The sequence below is a fragment of the Colletotrichum chrysophilum genome (assembly GCF_026319265.1).
Source record: "Colletotrichum chrysophilum strain AFK26 chromosome Unknown scaffold_325, whole genome shotgun sequence".
In the NCBI taxonomy this organism is placed as follows: domain Eukaryota; kingdom Fungi; phylum Ascomycota; class Sordariomycetes; order Glomerellales; family Glomerellaceae; genus Colletotrichum; species Colletotrichum chrysophilum.
Window position 1 is genome coordinate 1 of NW_026517612.1, and position 22,069 is coordinate 22,069.

At 51.1% G+C, this 22,069-nt stretch overlaps 7 protein-coding genes across 7 annotated transcripts; 4 read left to right on the plus strand and 3 right to left on the minus strand.

Moving 5' to 3' along the window:
- Window positions 1-4,522: 4,522 nt before the first annotated feature.
- Window positions 4,523-4,875, plus strand: COL26b_014271 (uncharacterized protein; the record flags this gene model as incomplete). Its single annotated transcript, XM_053186847.1, has 2 exons — window positions 4,523-4,649; window positions 4,697-4,875. 2 exons carry the CDS (start codon window positions 4,523-4,525, stop codon window positions 4,873-4,875), a joined length of 306 nt encoding a protein of 101 aa, XP_053029202.1.
- Window positions 4,876-5,401: 526 nt separating this feature from the next.
- Window positions 5,402-6,347, minus strand: COL26b_014272 (uncharacterized protein; the record flags this gene model as incomplete). Its single annotated transcript, XM_053186848.1, has 4 exons — window positions 5,402-5,830; window positions 5,947-5,970; window positions 6,024-6,214; window positions 6,260-6,347. The coding sequence occupies 4 exons, from the start codon at window positions 6,345-6,347 to the stop codon at window positions 5,402-5,404; spliced, it is 732 nt and encodes a 243-aa protein (XP_053029203.1).
- Window positions 6,348-9,793: 3,446 nt separating this feature from the next.
- On the plus strand, window positions 9,794-10,117 carry COL26b_014273 (uncharacterized protein; the record flags this gene model as incomplete). The annotated part of the gene is made up of 2 exons (XM_053186849.1): window positions 9,794-9,964; window positions 10,016-10,117. The coding sequence occupies 2 exons, from the start codon at window positions 9,794-9,796 to the stop codon at window positions 10,115-10,117; spliced, it is 273 nt and encodes a 90-aa protein (XP_053029204.1).
- Window positions 10,118-11,425: 1,308 nt separating this feature from the next.
- Window positions 11,426-13,288, minus strand: COL26b_014274 (uncharacterized protein; the record flags this gene model as incomplete). The annotated part of the gene is made up of 1 exon (XM_053186850.1): window positions 11,426-13,288. One exon carries the CDS (start codon window positions 13,286-13,288, stop codon window positions 11,426-11,428), a length of 1,863 nt encoding a protein of 620 aa, XP_053029205.1.
- A 4,615-nt stretch (window positions 13,289-17,903) lies between these two features.
- On the minus strand, window positions 17,904-18,533 carry COL26b_014275 (uncharacterized protein; the record flags this gene model as incomplete). The annotated part of the gene is made up of 2 exons (XM_053186851.1): window positions 17,904-18,340; window positions 18,503-18,533. 2 exons carry the CDS (start codon window positions 18,531-18,533, stop codon window positions 17,904-17,906), a joined length of 468 nt encoding a protein of 155 aa, XP_053029206.1.
- A 775-nt stretch (window positions 18,534-19,308) lies between these two features.
- COL26b_014276 (uncharacterized protein) lies at window positions 19,309-19,784 on the plus strand (the record flags this gene model as incomplete). The annotated part of the gene is made up of 2 exons (XM_053186852.1): window positions 19,309-19,550; window positions 19,610-19,784. 2 exons carry the CDS (start codon window positions 19,309-19,311, stop codon window positions 19,782-19,784), a joined length of 417 nt encoding a protein of 138 aa, XP_053029207.1.
- A 593-nt stretch (window positions 19,785-20,377) lies between these two features.
- On the plus strand, window positions 20,378-21,085 carry COL26b_014277 (uncharacterized protein; the record flags this gene model as incomplete). Its single annotated transcript, XM_053186853.1, has 2 exons — window positions 20,378-20,662; window positions 20,717-21,085. 2 exons carry the CDS (start codon window positions 20,378-20,380, stop codon window positions 21,083-21,085), a joined length of 654 nt encoding a protein of 217 aa, XP_053029208.1.
- Window positions 21,086-22,069: the final 984 nt, after the last annotated feature.

Consider the following 22,069-nt stretch of genomic DNA (forward strand, 5'->3'; position numbering starts at 1 on the left):
GAAGAGGCGTGTACTACAGAGTATATAGCTAGAGCCTGCGGCCCTCCACGCCACATACCCTTCGGGAGGTCTGCCGCAAGGGCGGCCGCGCCCTTGCCGCCATGGCGTTAAATATTAAACAAACAAACAAACAAACAAACATCTTGCCCCAGCCAGAACGGAGTGTGTGCAAGTCAGATCCACAAATTCCGCAGTGGGATATTTGAATATCGATGTCATTTTCGGTCCAAGCCTTTGGTTCAAAAGAACCCCATTCCATCTTTCCCTTCGCAGAGTCCGGACCCAGGCCTAGCCATCCTTCAAACTTAATTGCCGACATGTGGCTATCGTGATCGTCTGTATTCCGCGTTCCAATCTTTATGACTGTGTGTAGGATGAGAGACATGAGAATCCAGCGCCTTTTTGTAGCCGAGTTTGGACCGGGGGTTTGCCGAAACTCGAGCCGATGTTCCTGGAGTGCGGGGTTTCGAACCACCATATGCTGTTGGGACTTGCACTTGGCGCACAGCTACACATCTGGGGTGAGGATCTCTCAACTGTGGGGAAGATTGGTGACTTAACAACCCATTGCAATTCCCGAGTCTACCAAAGGAAGAAAAAGGGCAATGCAGTTATTGATTCGCTGCGATCGACGAATTCTAAAGGCCATTGAATCAATTTATATAACCAGGGACTAAGTTCTGCATGTTGCTACTGCTGCTGCCACTAGGAATCATCACCCCCCAGCAAGTAGACTGCACCACCTCTTGGCATCATGTAAGAATGACAAAGACGGGCAATTGCAGTTTCTCATTGCTTCGAGTGATTGCTGAGGCATGGGAGCTGCTTGGAATCCATGGCCAATAAGGTAATTAAAATGCAAAAGGCTGCGGCTCTGACTACCGCATAATCTTGTCTCACATGTAGCTATTTCGATTCAAAGTCTGCGTTGCAGAATATGTATATGATGTAGTAAAAAGTCACTTGCGGAACACTGACGTTTGCCTCACGCAGGCGAGTGTTGCGGAGTATTGAGATCTTATACCTGTAGCGTGGCCTATTGTTGCGTGTCAGACGAGACAATGCCGGTGCGGGGTAATAAACTGGACGATGCAGAGCTGACCCGTGGAGGCCTTAACAATGATAAGCTCTCGTAATGCAATCAATCTTTCGCGCGTTTTCGAGTTCTAGGATCCTCACTACAACTGAGAGTGATGAAGTGTTAGCAAACACCATTGCATTTGTTCTGTCCTTTCACAAGGCTACAGCTATGTGAATTTCGCTGGTCACTTTCCTATCTTGGGTTGTCGCTCAGAAGCGAAATGTTTGCCGAATTTGACAACCAATTTGGTTGGTCGCACCGAAGCGAGTCTCAGAATTAGTCTCAAAGGTCATCCCTGGTTGACCGTAGAAGCGTAAAATCGAATAGTTTCTCCGTTCCGTGCCATGATTTATCACGGCATCCTCTCAATCCTAGTGGATTATTCTTCGAATGAATCGTGAAGTAGGGCTGGTGCGCGCATCATTGATAAAACAAAATTCTGAAGTCAGCAACCTTCAAGTCAACCCCTCAGCATTGACAAGGGTAATCCTTTGTTAGTCGTCCTCCGTTGGAACCTTCCCGCCGGGAAGAGAGCTATGACGAAAAATGAATATTCCGAGTGGCTCGCGAGTTAAAATACCGTGGCTTGGAACGCGTGTGTCTGCCTTAACATTGCCGGATACCCTGAAATGCATGTATAATCCTAACCCCGTCAAATGATTTCTTGGGGTAAGTCGGTTCATGAATCGTGGGCACTGTTATGACATACCTTCCTGGGATAGACTCGGATGGAAAGTTCCATTTTTGTTCGAAGGTAATGCCTTGACCAAACTCTGCTCATGTAAACCAGCAAAGACCACCGGAAAGCCGTTTCAGACCGACGTTTCCATGTGTTAAAACTACGAGGAGTTCTTCCAGAGGTTTTCTAGTGCTCCCCCACCTATCGTCCATTCGCTCGTTCATCGAAACTGAAATCCAACAGCGTCCCTCATGGTGACCGGATTTTCCAGCCATCCAATTGCCTCTATCGGTCACTGGACGCGGCTGAGGCATGCCTTCCATGACCCCGGAGGAGGATTCGGCCTTCAGAGCCGAGAGTCGAGCGGATGAGGTCTATGCGATACATCTGACGTTCTTCCTTCTGTCAATTATCTCCGTGTTGGCGAGATTAGCTGCGGCAAGGGTGTCGGGGAGGAGGTTTACGTGGGATGATTGGCTGGCTATAGCAAGCCTGGTAGGTTCTTCTGCCCGACGAAGACCTCTCGGTCCACTGCGGTCGAAACTTCACGCTGCTTTCCTGTGATGGGATGACTTGAATGGCTTCAACTGGAACATAACTAACCAAAGAGTCACAGGTATTCATCGCTGGTGTGTTCACCGGGACGATGCTTTGGCTACGGTTCGGTCTCGGCAGACACGAAGTCGTGGTCCAGGAGGAGGATCCGATGAACATTGTCTACTTCTACCAAACAATATTCGCCAACGAGATCTTGTATCCGTTTGGACTGGCGACTGCGAGGCTATCTCTCGTGGTGTTGTACCATCGAATATTTGGGCTCTTTAACGCGCGATACTACTTATACGGCTTGATGGCCTTCATCATGGCTTGGGCAATTTACGCTGTAAGTAACAATGTTGCATTGCTCACGAACCCTCAAGGACACACCCTTTAGCGAATTCAATTGGAGTGGCTGGCTAGCGATGAGTAGGAAGCCCGCTGACAAGGTTATGTCAGACACTACCGCTGATTCTGGCCTGCAATCCCGTCTCGAACTTCTGGACAAACCACAAAAACTGTATCGATATTTCGAAACTCTACATCAGCATAGCGGTCGGCAGTATCATCACCGATTTCATTCTTATCATTCTTCCGATGCCTTATGCGGCACAATTGCGGATGTCATGGTACAAGAAGATGCTTCTATTGATGTCCTTTGTGTTTGGCGGCTTGTAAGTCCTGTCTGACTCAGCGCGTAGCTTTACGTTGGCTCTTCTACACGGCTTCTAATCATAGGGGTTAGCAATTGTTTTATAACCATTATCCGTCTAGTCAAAGTCACAACATTCGACTTCAAAGATCCGACTTGGGGGACAGTCGATCTTATGATCTGGACCGGTCTGGAGGCATACTGGTATGTGTACAAGCTCAATTGCCAACGTGGGTGGAACCTATTGACCAGTTATTCAAGTGCGGTGATATGTTGCTGCCTACCAACACTCCGTCCTTTGTTTAACTTCCATCGAACTAGAGAACGTTCCGGGCAAAAGTCCGACAAGAATGTCAAGGACTCTGACCCAAGTACGGAAGGGACTCTCATGGTGCAAATGGCCGAGGCCCACGAACTTGATGACCAGCTGAGAAAACCACGTCCCGCCCACCGCACACTGGAGGAGCAATTTAAAGACTTTGACTTTGGCACAACGACTTTGAATGATCTACGAAGATACGGCAGAGCTTCGGACTTTGATGACTAGCAGATGATAATAGATGAAAGAGAAAATGATTCAAGTTCCAAGAAATTCTACTCAACACAGTTCATAATAGCAGCACAAACCCCACCTAGCAGTTACAATCGCCGAGTGGAAACTCCGTGAGTCTGACTACAAAAACAAACGGATTGTCTGACGTAACATCGTATTCGGCGGGCATTCCGCGGGCATCACGTGTACATCCGTCTGCCAGAAGAACATGTTTAGCTGTTGACAACAGAACACTTAGTAGGTCTAGGGGGTTTGCCCCATGTAAGGGGAGTGCGATGTATTGCTGCCAAGGAGTGAAAGTGTAGCAGCAGTCGCCGATCCTCGCCTAACGTGTCGCGGCTATTTTTGAGTTGGAATCGGCTTAGACTCGCCGGCTTTGCATTGGCAAGGTGACTATATACCGTGGAATCCGCGGGCCTGTCGTGTTTAGCGCCCATGTCAAACGACCATTCCGATTATTCCCAGAGGACCCAAAATGGTAAGCTTAAGAGCAAATCCCAAAATTCCGCTTGAATAATTAGGAAATAAGTTTTGTTTTGTATGGAGATAAAATGGCTAATTTCAATATCAATACATCAGGACAAGGAAGGCGTCATGCGAATGAGTGATATTTCTGTGAGTTCTGTCTCATTGTGTGATCAAACCAGGAGGGAGTTCTTTCAGAATAGAACCAAGTAGGTTTCTTTTGGAACTTCATACCATGAAAGCACGAGGTACCATGACGCCCTGCATCGAGGTGCTAACTTCTTCCACAGTACAAGATTTGATTGGAGCGGGGTGTCTCCTCCCGATCAGACTTGGAGGGCTGAAGTGGTAACTGTGCAGACGGGACCCAAGGCTATGGAACCCAGCTCTCACCAATGCCTTGAACCCACTCCTGTATTACCAGCAACCTGGATCCAACGACTTCCCTTCCGCCATTTTGCGACAGCTGACTATCACGCTTTCTGCTGCTTTCAACACCAGAGTCACTCCGAAGACATCTCTCAACAACAGCTGCGGCAAACCTGAAAGCTGACGATGGATCGCGGTACCAACAAGCAGTCCAAAAACAAGGATAAGGACGAGTCTGTCGCATCCACCGCGGCTGTCGACGACGCTCCTCCGAGCCCTTCCTCCCAAGCATCTGACTCAACGGTGCGCTCTTGTAAGGCAATCACCCCTTCTCAAGCAAGTCTTCTGACATATTGACAGTGATGGCAATGGATCAAGCTACCGAGAAGCTGGTAAACATCGCGTGCATGGTCGCTAAAGCCAGCATCGACAGCGACTTCCTTCAGGACACCGAGCCGGCTTTCGCCAGCGCCTTGGAAGTATTCTCCAGTGCCGTTCGTACGGTCGCCATACTGGCCGGCGATCGCAAACTGAACTGAGCACCTGCGGCACGGGCTAGCAAGCGTCTGTCGGCAGTTGTGCAGAGTCTGCCAATCTCCATCCAGCCGAGTGGAATGAGTCGCTTCAAAGATACGCGCTTGAAATTTGTTGGGAGTGAGTCACACCTGCTTGTAAGGCCAGTTTCCTCGACACCCGAACTGCATTATTATAGTGACAGCTTTTTAATGAGTGCCACGCCGGCACAAGGTCTGGAGGATCTGTCAATGGGGTCGATGACGCCAGATGCGTGCGCATTACGAACAGAGCAATCGATTTTGCTTTCCGCAATAAGACGGTGCACTCCTAAGATGACCAAGTGTGAATGCTCTTGAGCTGAGCCCTGAGAGGTTTTTCTGCATTGCTACGGAGAGGCAATGCTATTGATGGGGAGGCAAGCGAGCAAAGTCGACCTTTGAGCAGCCGATGTCGTGTGATGCTCTCCAAGCTCCGCCAAAATCGTGCTTCTGAATTGCTTGCCCGGCATATGCGAAGACAAGACGCACAGATGCCCTTAAACCCTCCACCTCATAAAGACCCCATGGTCATCGGCCAGTCTGGTTGAATATTGAGCTCCAGCGTTGTTTCCTCCACAACTTCTTGCAAACCGTACGGTCCAGGCTGTACGGCGATGGCCTTCCAGTAGTCATCCATAGTGCGTGCGTCCATTTCCTGACCAACTTGGACCTTCCAATCCTCCACCCAAATGGGATTTGGAGCCACCCCTTGGTACAGCACCTTGAGCTCAAGCCGGCCGTAGCGTCTCTTGCGATGGCCAAGGACCACGAGAACTCGCTTCTTCAGGAGAATGGGGCTGATTGAATTGATAGCGCCATCGCGTCCTCCCGGGAATGAAGCCCAGTACGCAGTAACCTCAGACAGGGCGATCCAACTCAGTTCCAGCTCCGTCTTCCAACCGGTTCCGTACATGTGGTTTCCTTTGATAACGGCGTAGAGCTGAATGTTATGAGCTCCGTCAGCAAAGACGATGCGATGAGAGGCGATAGAGTCGATGACGTCGGCCCCTCGATTGAGAATATCCCACAAAGTTTGAGAGCCTCTGCGGCGCTCACCGACTCGATCTTGGGTTGTTTCCGCTGGGAACTGCCTGTGTCAATTGCGTTGCACCTAGTATGAAACGAAGACGCACTTCTATCTCTGATTCTCGTTCAAAGATCTGTGGAGGCTGCTCTGCTTCACTGCTGCTGTTGCATCGGGCTTGGATCCTTGACATGATCTCCCGGACATTGAATGTGACCATTAGGCGAGCCGGTTCTTGAATATCGGACGCCGTGCTGTCAGCCTCTTTGTCGCTTTCCCCCATGCTTCGAATTTGTTCAGCTATCCAAAGTTAGCAATCTACTCATTTAGCACGGTAGAACTTACACTGTAACTGAGAAGTCGTCAAAGTAGCCTGTGCGTTGGCTTTTCTGGCTGCTTGATTCTTTCTTCGGGTGACCCATGCTTTCTTCATTTTCGATGAGTGGTCAAATTTCCCGGTTCCTTACAAGCTCTGGAAGACGAAACTCCCGAGTCTTGTTTTGCTCTCTCGTTGCGCAATGGCAGGCTGAATGACATTGTACGAAGTGCCTTGGTGATAACCGATTGGGAAGTGGGGGTTTGAGGTACGGCGTTCCAAAGTCGCCTGACGAAAATGAAATTGGCGGGCAAGCTCGAACTCGGCTTGATAGGCGAGGTCGTGTAGGTAGAAGAAAGGCTGTTGGCTTGCCGAGGACTGGGCTTTACGAATAGAATGTTGTCAATGCCGCTGCTCGAACCCACAGACAGAACGGCGCGTGCTGTGGAATTTTTGGTGGCAATTGACGGTACCAAAACGCGGCCGGTACAGTCCCAACGCCTGGAAATTGGATATGAGGCACTTTTTTGACGACGACTTTGGCGTATTTTAGATCGCAGATGAAAGAATCGATACCACCGCAGCGGGAGATGATCTTGAAATTGTGGGGCCATATCCAAGCCTACCTCCCTGACGAATTTTCAGAGACGGCAGGCGTGCTGGCAAGCAAACAGCCCTAGGCCCGAAAAGAAAAGGAAAAGGAAAAGAAAAGCGTTAACAGCCCTGGAAGGTTCCAAGAGAGACGGCGGACTTTCAAAGGTTGATCTCTGCTGCTGCTACTTACTTCTTCAGATCAAGACCAAATCGCTTACTGGTGGTGTCAGCACTTTGACAGCTGTTTACTGCTGCTCGTCGGCAATCTGATCATCCCTTAGGTGGCATAAAGCTGTATGTCTGTTTCTAGATATTCGCCTAGCACTGTTGCACAGCACAACTAGTGTCTGGTTCCAACAACGAGGCTTTCCGATTTGCCCTTGTTCCGAGACAGCCAAGACATACAGAGGCCAGTCTTCAAAACTTACGGCAGAAATGTGTTGCTTTCTATATCATGGCGTTGTGTAACCCAAGTATGTCATGTGCTGGTAATTTGGGCTAGATAAACGTAGTTCCCCCGCTCCCATTCCTCTTCTCTCCCCGTTCTGGAGGTTGCCATCAACAGTCCAGGAGTTGTTGCCATAATGCCTGGTCCATCTTCTACCATTATCACTTGCGTTTGAGCTCGCGACATTCTAAAACAGTTATTGATAGCATCAGAACATCCCTTGAGCAAATGCCGCCTGAACTGATCGAAAATGTCCTGGATAGCCTTCAACCTACGAACTTGATATCAACCATGCGGACATGCCGAAGCCTCCAAGCACTCTCTGGATCCGTCTTGCAGAGGAAGTTCTTCTTCTCCTACATGCTGCCACGGCTTGTCCTTTGCCTCATTGATTCCAGTGGCACCGCCGGGTTGGAAGGCGCAACCGCCCATATCCAACAAGTAGTTCTTACTACGCTGAAAATGAGAAGCCGATACCTGGCGGAAAGTCTAGAGGTCTTTGTCGCTGCGGAAATCTATACTGCGGAATTGGAACCACTATCATGTTTCAATATGCAACGAAGCCAAAGAGCGAGGACCCATGTTAATCGAGCATTTTGGAATGCCAGAATCAATCTACTTCATGCCGCTGCCATGCCTGGCGCCGACGATGTGGTTCAGTTTTGGTTGGACCATGGCGCGAATGTGAACAATGGCGCCGCAGTGGGCAGCTCTCAAGACGGCTACGATTCCTTTCCTAACTTCACACCCTTTGAGTTGGCAATCGCCTCCCAAAGAACAAATACTGCAGTTCTTCTTCTGAAAGCCGGCACATCCATTGGTCGTGGACGGGAACTGGCTTTGGATGGGGGAGAGTTGGAGCTGATTCGATTGATTTTAGCTCATCATCCCGTCACTGCCAAGAGACCCATCGAGTCTGATGTCGGTCCTCCAACTTTCGGGACATTTTTAAACAATCGACGTGGATGGGCACTGGCTGGCAGGGTATACAGTGCGCCTCCAGCCGACGTGGTGTCCGAGCTGATACGCGCTGGTGCCGACATGTACTTCAAGTGGAAGTGGGATGATTGCGACGCTGACCAGTCACTCATGCGTGCGATCCATCTTCACTGGGTTGAAGTAGCTGTGGTCCTCGCCACGGAGTGGGCTGACAGGAGCTGCCTCAGTCAGTTGCTCGCCTGCAAATGGACCTCAGGAAACAAGCAGTTGGCATTGCGCTGTATTCACATACTCAAGGCCCGTTTCAATGACAAGGTGGCAGTCAATCGCAAAGAAAACATGGCAACTGCGGCTCAGCCAGGGGAAGCGGCGACGAGGACGACTTGATGCCATGTAGCGGTGAAGCTTTCGGTCATGTAATTGTAAAGTCTATTTTGCCGTCGGCGGTGTCTTGTTGGTCAGAACTCATTTACTCTCATCCAACGACCCCTACCCATTCCCACTGTCAAGTACCCAAGGGGGCTAGCCGCTCTCGGCAAACTCAAGCATCAAAGTGCGTGATGTCTGACGGGATGCGACGCAAGCAAACTTGAAGCAAACCTTTGTAATAAGTAGCTGGAGATGATGGCGCCAAGCCAGGTTGCTTCGGCTTCTCAAATAGGAATGAGGATAAATTCGTTTCAGGTGAGATATATGTAATCTACGGATGCACTGCGGCAGTTTCTCGTGGCGAGCACACGTAATTAAGATGAAAACCCCGGGCGGCTTTCAGCAGCAAGGATGTCGAAGCTAGTCGGGAGGTTGCGGAATCTCACAGGATGCCCTGGCTCTGGCCGGAGATTCGGAACTGTTCCCGTCTCGAGCCTGGCTTCGTTCGGTGAGAAAAAATCATCTCCGGCGGTTGGTTCCAAGACTTGAAGACAGGGCGCCCCGCTGTCATTGGACACCCACCCTTCCATGGCTCTGGGCCCGGAAGTGGGAAGTGAGAGCCCCATTTCGACATCGGCCAACCACAAACACACAAACAGCTGCGGCGGAGCCTCAACTCCGCAAATTCTGGTGCCGCACGTCGACCGTTGGGAAATGTTGGCTGGGATCAAATCCGCCCGCAGCTCCAGTGTGTCTGAGTGGATGGTAACGAGACAACTTGCGGGGGTTCTCTGCTGCTGATCAGGGGTTGAGACTGGAAACTCATTTCGCTAACTTGGCAATGGAGCCGGGTGGGAATTTCTGAAAGCGGATTCTCCCTTTCCAACGGCCAGACACGAACCTCGCCGTGGTCGCTGCGTGCTCGATCTGCAAGGGTATTGACGGGCCGGGGCCAAAAACCGTTGCCGATCAAGCTCCCGTGGAGAAGCCGCGATTGTTGAAAAACCTGTCAACATCATCCTCGACACTACCTACCTTACCTTACCGACCTACGTATTATTGAACGGACGGGAAAACTGTGGACTTGACCGACGTGTCCTTGCCGAATCGCACTCATCAGTTGATCAGCAGAATCCGTGAGACCAGACTCCGCCACAACGTACGAGCAGCTGCATTAACAGAATCAGCTAGCGACCTGCGAGTTCCGCCCATCATGTCCACCATCCCCGAGAACGAGGCCACGCGCGCGGAGGAGCGGTCGCGCTGCTGGACCACCAACGTCGAAGAGAACGCTGCGGATGAATCGGAGCACCAGCACAGCGGAGGAGGATTCTTGTCCGGATTATCCGGCATCACTGTCACGACCGAAATATCTATTCAACCCGTATGTTCTCGCGATACAACGTTTACAACAAACTCGCTGACAGGCTCTCAGCACGAGGAGACCACAGAAACGACAACGACAACAACAACAGCAACGACAAACTCCGAGACTGGCCCGGGGAGTGACGACAAGAAGACGGAGAACAGCCATTAGTGAGACTGTTTGACCATCCATGGGAGTGGCAGGGCTGGGAGGACCATTGCTTTTTGTGCTTGGAGCCAGGATTGCGAGGGACACATTGTGTAGCGTGCATTTTAAGAGCAAGTAATACATATCGATTTTTCCCATCTTCTTCAGTACTTTGCCTCGCAGCCGACAAGTCCCGAAAGAAGACAGGTAGGATGGTGGCCCAGCAATTTTGGATTCAGGTGCGGCCGCCCGTGGACCTATGCAGTACCACACGCATCTGGTTCCAGTAGATTGGGGAGCTTCGTGCCAGTTGCATGACTTTCTTTTGGACACGACCGACAGCAAGCCTTGACTCTCACCTACAGAATGCCTCGTGTATCCTGCAGAGCGGCAAGTGGCCGTCCACAGTGCCAAGGTGGCAGCACCAGGCAGTCTAGCAGGTTCTTTGAAAAGCCTGCATCCGCAAACAAAAGAGCCTTGCATGGCCGAGCCGGTGGCCACGTCCTCTGCGCCCTCTTTGTTTTTGCCTGCTCGAAGTATTCATATTTCTGTCAGTCATCGAGTCCCTAATAACTCTGTCCATCTGTTCTGAGATGAATGCGACGCGCCTCTTTTCGATTGCAACCATTCTGTTGCTCCCAACGTCTTTCCCCCTTAGGAGCCGCCAACATGCACAGCCCAATTGGCAACAACTCACCTAACAAAGGTTACTGTTCTCCATGCTTTCTTTTAATGTTTGCGTACATTGCTAACCAGATCTCTCGAGAAGGCGCCGACTGTGCTCTGCGAAGCGCAACACCGGGTGTGATCAAGACCAAGTCCCATCGCCGTCTCAAGACCAAGTCAAGCACCAGATCCGACCAATTCAAGTTTGAAGTCCTCCATCCCGATGACGCGACAACTTGGGAGCGGGAAGTCGCCCTGCAGGTAACTGCGACAACCGTGTTCTACTGTTAGCGCCGGTCAGGCGGTCGCCGCAAATACATATCGCAACCTGACGTCTAGGTCTACGACAGGAACAACAAGAACCCTGCAAAGTGGCCCGGGAACAGCACCCAAGAGATCGAGGATGGCGATGAAAACGACGCTTCCTGGCGCTCGAAACCCTCCAAGAGACAAAGAGATGGTGACTATCAGGCTCCCATACTCCGGTCGCAGTTGGGATAGCTGCGGGTTGACGCTTGTGGTTCTTACGAGAGATTCAGACCATGTTTGGTCTTCGCAGACTCTGGCACCTTGGCCCTCATATTAACACGAAGAACGGTGTGGGCGACGAGTACGTAATGATGCAATCGTAAGTAGATAGTTAGGAGCCCAATTGCCTTCTATGAGCTACGTGTAAACTACTTCATGGTTTGCTGTCACAGTATTGTTGAATGCGCTCACATCTCTAAAGTACAGTTCTTTCGTTGTCTTTCCATCCAAGCCACTAAAGCCGAAAAGCTGCCTGGTCTGCCCAACCCCGGTGGTGACAGTATTGTCACCATACCGGGAGTAGTTGGCAGTTCCATTTCTCTCTGTTTCCAGGACACTTCCGACCCAAGCGCCTTTGAAGGCCTCGGCACCAGTGGGAAAGACTCCATCTCCGCTCATCTCGATCTTGAGGCCTTGGTCAAGCCGGGCCCATAAGGTTAGGTTGCCCGCCGGAAGATACTGCGTCGTTGTGTTACAAAATAGCGGGTATGAGAAGCTCGTCTCATATTGCCGACCCGTCAACTTTGCCGCTTCTTTCCCGGTGATTACAAAGGTATTGATACCGCCGTATCCATTCAAGTACAATCCACCCGCATTAGAATATTCTAAGCTTTGAGACCATGTGGCTGTGCTGTTTCCTTTCTGAGTTTTCAGTGCGGAAGAGATTTCAAAATCTCTCTTGACGGAAATCGTGTAATCCAAGGTCTGATTGAAGCCGGTTGCGTTCTGGCTCAGGCTCTGCTGAAAGCCGATCGTTGGTTCTGTAATAGCTTTACCCAGAACGCCTGTTGTTATGCTTCCTTCGTCATCGAGCCACAAGAAGACCTTGCCGACGAGATACCAGCTGCTTTCAGTGGTGTTGGACAAGGTTGCCATTTTCCCGTCATCATTGAGCCCCACAACCTGTATGCCAAAAGTGTGCTCTTTTCCGTCACATAGCAGCGGTAACCAGGGACTGATGTCGATCTCGTGATCCCGTAAGTCAAATGCATCGATACCGACAATGGGCCTGTGTAATTGCGGCACGACACCACCGGTGAAAATGGTTGGGTACGGCCAGTAAACACCTGCTAGCATTCCGTCAATCAGGATCTGCACTTCTCGAAACGGCGAGTATCCCGGGTACGTGCCAACGTCTGGCTCGAATGCGTTAACGGCAGATTGTGGTACGTTGCTCCACCAAAACTCGTCATTGCCTTGAGCTTTCACGTTTGCCGAAAACACAGCTCTGTTCGCATTTCTGGGAAAATTCAGGGCGACGCTGGCATTCTCCTCGGGATACGTCCAAAAGCTTGCGGTAACAGGGCTCTTCGCGGCGGATACCGGCAAAATTAAGTCTGCGGGTGGTTGCTCGGTTTCCAAGTCGGCTTTGAAAAATGTTGCGGTAAGGGTAGAGTTTAATAAGCCAGTGTAGATGTCGGTGATGACGTTGTCGAGCTGGAAAATCAGCGTCTGGGGCTCCCTCCACAGCGAGAGGTACGGGGTGACGTCCTTTCGCCAAGTCCAGGTAATGCCGTTTTGGGTGGGCTCGGCGGTGGAAGTCGAAAAAATGTTCACATTGTCTAGATACACGGTGCCCCATCGGTCGAATTGGCGACCCTTGACTTCGACAGTGAAGTTGATGACGACGCGGTCGAACTCAATGTCAGGGGGCGTGTAGTCGCCCACGAATGGGGAGCCGTAGCTGTTGGCGAACTGGTGATCCATCAGAGTTATGGTGACAGATTCGCCTTCGGCATGAAGAACAGGTTGGGCAACCTGGAAGCACTCCAGCAGGGGCGTCGTGGCCGGTGCAAGGGCGGGAGCGGCAGCGGTATCCATCTCGTAGGCAAGCCTCCCCATTCTGGCCAAACGATTCTCTTTGGCGGGGGTTCGGGAACCGATGAATCTGGCTTCATGCTGCGATGCGGGCTGGGCCTGCAGAACGGTGCCGTAGACTGATGCCGCCGTCGCGAGTCCGACCACAAGGGCCCTCAGCAGACGGCTCCCTGCGCATGACATGGTGAGCGAGGGTGAAGATGATGCGGGAATACAGTGGCTCGACTCTTGGCGCAATTGAGAACCATGGACGCGCGGGGTTTATGAGGGTGTCGCGTTGGCGTGATACACACGGCGGCTGTCCGGCACCGGCGGAGATGAAGCTCGTGGGCGCAACAATGGACGAAAAGGGCAGGTGACGTTGAGCCATGATAAGGTGCCATAGCGCGACAGTCCAGGCCACACTGATTGGCTCGGCTGCGTGGGGGCCGACTCGCAGTCGCTGCAGACGGGACACTTACGGAGGGAGGCACCTTACTCTCATTACCTGACCTAGGTACCGTACCTCAGTCGTTTGCTCGCTTCGGAGACGTGAAGATGAAAACAATGTTTTATTCTTTTTTCCTGTCCAGTCTTTTGCAATGCTTGCCTAGATTAAGGTACTATCGTGCACTGCGCCCACGCACCCTTGGTGGTCAATTGCCTCGCAGCACTTTCAGCACCAAGGCCAGTGCGCGATCGCCCGCCGATCGATCCACCGGGCTTCCGGGCCGTCAAGTCGGAGGAGACACCCGAGATTGGGGGCTTTCTGAAGCGCCTTGCCCCATAACTGAGCCGATCCGAATCCTGGCCGGCTTTGAAGAGCGCGGGACGTACGCTGGACCGTCCGACACATCCCTGTCCCAGATCTTGGGGCCTAGACTTCGGAAAAAAAAAAAGGCAAGTCTATTCATTCCTAAAATCTCGCAATCGTACTTCTTCGCCAAGGCGCTCCACTGTCGTGACCTGGCTTCTCTCAGATAGTCTTGTCGTTGTGATGCAGGCTGTTTCGGATGTTCGACTCCGGGAATGAGTTACTCCATAGCCCGTAACTACCCGTCCATAATCTGGTCTTTCCATTGTTGTTTCGTTCATGTGCAGAGAGAAATCATCCACAATTTTATGAGAATGCTTGCCAAAGGCAGCTCGTAATATACGAAGAAATTTTGAGGTCGCCAAAGGTATTACTGGATGGTCAGCATGCACGATCTGTTGTTGAGATATGCGCTTGGACGACATGAGAGTGAGTCGGGTCTGGCGAGTACCTTCCGGACTTTCCCAAGTAAGTTGGTACTCAACAAGCCTTATGCCATTCTAGAAAGCTCACTCAATTCGCATAGGTCGTGTACCTTGAGATATCCACGGTCCATGTTCACCCCACTCTTCTTGAAGTGTAGTAGGAATAAATCCAGGACACGCCAAAGAGTCTCTTCTTCCCTCGAGCCTGCGCTAGACTGTGTGCCTCTCAATCAGAGACTTGAACCGGGATGAACGGCATTTGCCAGGACGAGGGAACACGGGCAGACCATCGTTGTTCATTATTCACAGTCTTGAACTTGAAAACCAGTATTGAGTGTTTTCGCTGAATAAAGAAAAACAACATACGAAAACCAAATAAAGAAAGAAAGAGCATATCAATAGGTAGCTTCAATTCAAATTCAAAGCCATTGCGGCATCCTCCTAGTATGCATACTTGTCAGTCACTGTTGGCAATCAGACTTGAATCGTTGGCCAAAATCCAGGGACAATCCCTACTCGGCTCTCACGGAGGGAAACGGGGTGGGTCGAGAATGAAGACGGATGCTTACAAGCGAGATTACTTGTGGACCCAACTGCACTCAGGGGCAATGTGCTCTCAACCTCCAGAACTTTTTCCTGCAGTCGTTTGCTTTGCCTTTGCAGCAGGTTCCGGCCATTGACTCTAATGGGACGCTTAGAGAACGAGCAGCTTTCCACTCGCGGACAGACCAAGAGAAGGGACAGTTTCACACCGTCTGAAGCTAACGCCACGACCCCGCTGCACGACCTCAAGTGCTCACCCAACCGGCCCGTCTCCCGCCACGGCCCGGGCTCTAGCCCCGATGCCCCTCGGTCGCTCGTAGTTCCGGTTCCGGTACCGGTGCCGGATTCGCCAGCGACTGGAGGTGGTCTCGCTCCGTCACCGCTGCCGGCATCCACATCGGCGCCCGCCGTGACTTCGTTCATCCCCGACCACAAGGGCTGTCCAACGTGCGCGCTTCACCAGCTTCAACGGAGACATACTTCCTTGTGGCATGCCCCCGGGGGCACACAGAGCATCATCCAGCTCGTAGTACAACATGCTCGCCGACCGTGGGAACAGCCCACGCTCAACGACGAGATAAACATGCGCCGGGTGTGCTCGCTTGTCAATCAGTACGCCAATTGCAACGCCAGCAGGCGCATTACATCATTGGAGCTATGCGAAGACTGCGAGGAAAGATATCTCTTTGAGATGGACTGATTCATGCATCCTTTCACCGTAAGTATATGCCCAATCATTGACTTCAAGTTTAGTCGCTGATCAGTGATCAACACAGAACTCCCATTGGCCTCTTTCAATGAAGTGGGGATCATGTGCAACTGGTTGGCCGGTGGTTTATAATGTCGTGGAGCTTCCATGGAATTCGCAATCATCGATGAATGTCAAGGCTCAGGAAATTAGACGACGGTCACATTTAGTGCCGCTAAATCACGCAACTCGCTTCTTTATGCAGACCTGCCGACTGCTCTAATCAATTCATTTGATATTTCTCGTGGATCATTTGCTCTGTTGCCACTTCGACATTGCTTACCGTGGCGTCTTCGTAACTTTGCTCATTCCGCTGTTCCGGATCTGTCCTATTCTTGTCACGAACGCAGTCCAGCGGGCACAAAGATGCCGATGTTCTTTACCTCAAACCCCCGAACAAAACTACAAAGAGGTGGCGTGTCCAATGACCGACGCTAGTACCTGACTGAAAATTTTCGTTGGGCGCCTGGACATGTCGCGAGACCACCCAGAACCTTGACACTGATCGCAGATAGGTCCATCTGCTATATTGAGGGTAACACGGCGTTTTGATTGCTCAGGGCGACTTCCTGTTATGGTTTGTATGCAGCTAGTGCAGGGATATGTCCGCTTTAACCGCCAACCAACAGAAATCTGAGAAGACCAGGATGTCGCAGAGCGGCACAGTCACCCCTTCTTGGAGTCCGGATATAGAAACAGGTTGGCTTTCCCTGACAACTGAACGATCAAAGGCCTGCACATTGGTTATTGAAAGCTAAGCCCCAACTAATAAGTCGGCTGAACGGGTGGATAAGATTGCCCGGTCCGACGAACAACAACCTACCACTTGACATCCCTTCCTGCGCTCGTCTGCCCAGAACGCCAAACGCTGACACCAACTCACACAGTGAGCAGCGAGTCGTGAGCTGTGCCAGATCTCCACCATGCCTGCCCTTGGAAGCGAGGATGCGGCGTTAGCGAACCTAGCCAATAACCTTGTCTTTGTATCTCTTTCTCATCCTGGAGAGATAACAGCATGCGCTACCACGATCCGTTCCCACGCAGCTCGGACCGTCCATGCTCGTCGGCAGAAGTCCGTCAAGCGTCACCATCCTCGTCCCGAGAGTGACAGCTCGGATGACAAAAAGCCACATTCGATGACCCTGGTCAAGCAACGAGGGCCCATACCCCAACAATATTTTCAATCCATACTGTGGCCGAAGGAATTCGACCCTTTCGATTCGTTTCTTAGATCACTGGCTCCAAATGAGGATAAGCTGATCAGGGTTTGTAAGTGGCAGTTTCAGGATGGATCTGGGCTTATTTCCTCTAACCTTACGGTCTAGTCGTTCAGCACCGAGTGCTGAAAGCCATGTCATACCTTCCGGATCCAAAGATGTCGTATATATCAGATCTCGATAGGTTCTGGCATTGCGTCACTATGTACTGGGTTCAAACTGCGCTGTGGGACAGCGGCATGCTCGATAGCTTGTTTCTCTTGACCTGTCGGTATATAGCTGACCGCGCTCCGGGCTGGAAGTCAGGATTCACACATCAAGCGCTGCATTACAAGCGAAGATGTCTGCGTGAGATTGAGCACTCGGAGTCATTTACTGACCACGTCATAACAACACGAATGGCTATGGTAGCCGATGAGGTACGATTGTACCCTCCTCTCGCATGTTTCAAAGTCTGAATGTGCTGGTAACTGACACGTCTACACAAGACCATGTTTGGAACCTCGACTCGGATGGAGCGACATCTCCGAGAGGTTTGCGACCTGCTGCGGACAAGAGCGGCCAAAGAACGCAAAGAAGTCGTTGCTTTCAACAGACGCTCTGGAAATGTGTTAATAAGCTATACTCAAGGATGTGGTGGGAGTAGTCTTGGATCCGTGGGATGGAAGCTTCCAGATGCAGCTCCAGGTGATGAAGGTGAAATCGATTTGGTGTTTTATCTCGGCAATGGGGATGCTTCAGCTGTGAATTTCTTTGCAAAATAGGTCACTGGCGGTTTCAGCATGGGGCTCAAAAGGGAGGTTCAGTGTCAATCAGTGACCATTGATGAATCATCTAGAACTTGGGAGAAACTAAATTATAGCGACTTCTGCATCTTCAGTGATGCAACCAGCCTCCGAGAGACAACCCATCCGGTCTAAATCTCCCTGTTGAATGTAAAAAGTGCCTCCAGCTCCCGATGACTAGTGAAACTATCAATCTAGGTGTCCTTAGCAGGATCCCTTAACCCTCTGACCAAGCCGATGTCTCCTGCTAGATCTCAATCGAGAATCGACTGAATGCTTTGCGGCACTTAGCATTGAGATATTCTTGAACCAAAGTCCTTCATTCTCCTCATTGTCTGCTTGAACTTGCTTTGCGTCGGGGTTTGTGGGGTGACCATTGGGCCAGTGACATCTCCGTTGTCGCACGCGGGGTCCAGTGGCTTCCTCTGGCGCAAGTACAAGCCGCGGAGACCAGAATGGCCTCGAACTAAAGGACCTGGCTCAAGGATACTATCGTAGTCTTTTTCATCATCATCAAAGATGTCCTCGTCTTTGTTGCCGTAGCGCATTTTGCAAGCCATGCTCGAGACAACTTGGAGGAATTGAGTGACGGTCAGTGCAGGGTGGGCGAGTGCTGTGATGCTGTTCTGGTTCAGAGCCTTGGATAGCTGAATTACCCTTGCGAAGGGACTGACAGTGTTGCCTTCTGCGCTGTTGTATTGGTCATTGTTGAAGTCGCTCTTATCTGTGTCGAGAGATGGATATGCGTAGTTGGACCTGACTATCATCAGAAAAGTTCGGAGAGACGGATGGATTGGAATATTCTCTCACCTTCCCGGGCATTGAAATTTCTGCCGGAAGGAATTCTCGTGGTCTTGATATGAGATCAAGACGAAATCGTCATCACAGGAGTCGCAAGCGGTGATGAGACGGACCATGTTGATGTTTTTCGAGTGAGGATGCTGTTTAGTGATGATGTTGTCGTTAGCATATCTGCCGCCGGTTGTTTTCCAGCTTGCCTTCCTGATGTTGACGGATTTGTAAAATGATGGAAGTGGAATCTGAGCGAGACTTTTGCGAGCGACCTGGAGTGAAGTGGGTGACGTGAGTGACGTGATTCAGTGAAGTACCTGAAGGCAATGCCAATTGGGGGCAGGAGCGAGGACACGACACAAGTCGCTCCTTCCTCTCCAAGGAGGCTTCTTTCTCTCTCCTGATCTGCGCTTTCGTGCATTGTCACTTGCCTCCTCTGGCACTGTGGGTCAAGGTGGTGGATTCTAAAGAGCACTGTGCCTACACAGGCACTCCCCGCCGCTCATCAGGCAGTCTCAAGATCTGCAGCAAAGTCACTAGACCCAGGGATATTTGCACAGTGCACAGTATATTTTTACTGTGCTGAAGCTATTCCCATCTCCCCGTCAAACGACCAGCGGGACGCGCAACGGACCATCTCAATATCTTCCCCTCTCAGATTTCAAACCTCATCTGTTTTCCTCTCCGATTTTTTTCGACTTCTTCCTGAGCATTGCGACCCATGCATACGAGCAGTCGCCGCATAACAAATACCTTAACCCATCTTTTGTGTTCCTTCCAAATACGTCGAAAGTCGTGAACTTCCAAGTTCCTTCCCATAAGTTCCCCACATCTAGCATTATCGCTACATGTATCCGACCCTACCAATTTCGAACGATCCAAGCAAGTCACAACGTTGCTATGAAGGAGACCAGCGGCAGTCTCTTCGGGAAGTGGACGGAGAAGTGGGAGGACGATGTCGAAAAGGCCAAAGCAGCAGAAGCTTTTCTCCAACGTCGAAGACGTGAGCTCAAAGCAAGAATCATCGCCATCCGCCGCAAGAGGAAGATATCTCCTAAGAAACAACATGAAAAGCAGCCTGCGAGGCCCGAGAAGCAGGCTGCCTCGCTTGTGCCAGCTGACAATCGGGATATCAAAGCACTGTCGGTATCGACTTATTTCTGCAGGAACGACAAATGCTAACTCTTCACGGAACCACCAGGCCACGCGGACACCGGTCGAAACGGGCCAAGAAATCTCCTCAGAGCCTGCTAAGGACGGTGCTGATCGCCAAGAACCGTAAGAACATCGATCTTCTGTTGGTCAGCAGAAGGAAGCGTGCTCAGAGAGAGAATGTGGCTCAGGGCCACGATGGCAGCGCGGCAGCGAACTCTTGATAAACGTAAGAGGAGGACATGGTACCAGGTCTTTAATGGGCAGCTGGACTGCAGGGTTGGTGATCTGGGCGTTGTTACGTAGGGATGTCGTTGTGCTCGAGAATTTGTTCATCTTCCGAATCGCAAGATTGAGTCGAAATCACTTTACGCCCGCAGTGTGACACTATAATTATTGTTGAGCATTTGCATGAGAAGGGCTGTTGAAATAAGAGGAACCAGCGCTAGGCAGGATCACGCGGGCGTCTTTCCGTATATTCTATACCTAATGAAGGAGGCTCGTATTAATTTGATTCGGTAGGTAGTTGGGCCAGCTGAAGTTGAAGTGCTGCTGGTGCTAGACACTCAGTCATCAATGCGGAAACCAACTCTTGCTCCCACACCATTGCTTTGGTGAACTGGGTATACAAGAAAGGTCAAGTGCAGAAAAGAAACGAGATAAAAACAACTTTATTGTCCAAGAGTTGGATAATTCGTTCTACCCGCAACACACAAGGCCTATCCCACCCTCAGAAAATCAGCCCTTCTGCTCGTTACGATACCTCAACCACTGCCGTTCCTTTTCATACCATTCACCGAGTTCAAATCCATCCATAATGGTGTCTCTTGAGAATGCGACTTCGCCCGGCAGCGCTAAACTTACCCCTGCGCCCAGTCCGCAAAAGGATCACGCCTTGATTGAGTGCTCGTCAGAGGATGAAATCGCCACCAGCCCTGTCACGCTTGGCGGTCCCTCGAAATGTGCCTCGAGTTGCAAGAGGCGTCGCACGACCCTTCTCACGGCGCCCACGTCAACTTCTTCAATCTTCTTGCGTGATCCGCCCGCATCGCCTACCCCCACCCGCTATGCAAGACATTCTGGCCATGCGCGAAACTCTAGGGTTTGCACACTATTCAATTGGCTTTTGTATTTTTTGTCACTAAAACTCTTCCAGGCCTCCGCAAAGAACCCGCGCAAAATTACCGCGGTCAAGAAGTCCCTCAATGACAAACCTCCTTCCCAGAGTACTCCCACAAAAGATGCACGCCCGTGGGACTACGACATCTATGACGTGATGGCGGAGCCGGAGATTCCGTCTTTCTCCTCTCCCACCGCAAACTTCGAACTTTGCGATGCCGTCCAAAGCTCCAGCTCGCCTGCTTTGACGTCGACAGCAGCTGCCCAGAGCCTACTCGGCAGCGTTGTATTCACGGCCGCAGAGATCTCTGCTATCATCCAAGATCTAGAAGATATCGAACTGCAGGAAGGAGACGAGAGGCTGAGGATGCATATCAGGATGCTGAGGGAGCGTCTTACGGAGTGAATATGACAGTTCTCGCCCGAGTGGAGACGGTCGAGCTGTGCGCGGCGCTTCAGGGGATTTGATCATGGTGGGATGAGGGCCTCTTAGCTTGGGATAAACGGATCATGATGTCGTGGAGGTTTGAGAGGTCGTTTACTTAAGTGTACAAACCTCTACCGTCCTGAGACTTCTCTGAATAATGTCCCTCAGTCAGGCACAAGGCCGTCCATGGTTGTTGTGGAATGCATTTATGAGGTGGTATTGGCCGCCTTCGTCAGAGACTTCAGCTTTGAACAGTTTTTTACCAGTGAATAGTTGCAATCAGCTTTCCACAATCTCATCAGTTAGCAACAGTCAGCAATGCTTGTACGAGCCCCCATGGCGATACAATGATTCTCTGATGAGACGCACGTAGCTCGTCTCTTCTAGTTCCTGAGATGTTGCTGATGCCGGCCGCTAATTAAGCTATCACCAGTCCACGAGTAAGGTCGAAGACTCCAAGTCAGCTGATGATCTCGCGGAAGGGCGCGAAGTGTTCTTGTCCCTGAGTAGCGTCATCGGCTCCGCTGTGGGGCATGCCAACGCGGGATCGGCAACTTCTCGCATGACCCGTAATCTCAATTCCCGGGTCACAATCGGCAAGCACCGAGTCGGCCTTGTCGTTTCAGGGCCGCCATCCCACATACCGTTTGACGCGCCACATGCCGTAGCTCACGGACGCGGGAGTGACTTCTTTAGGCGGTGATTCCGGTCTTCGGGTCCCACAATGGCGGAGACGGGGGCCGCGGGTCTCGTTGCCGTTGCCCGGCATTCGAACATTCTGGCGCCTTTCTACGCATGGCCCTACACTAAATATAGTCTAATCAGATAGTCGGGTCAGATGTTTCTCGGTTTTGACCCGCAGTAGCCCTAGGAACAAACAAACGAGAATCGGAGATAAAACCAATAGAGGGAAATCCATCGCCGTCGAGCATAATATAAGAATAGTGCTGATGTCTACCCGCA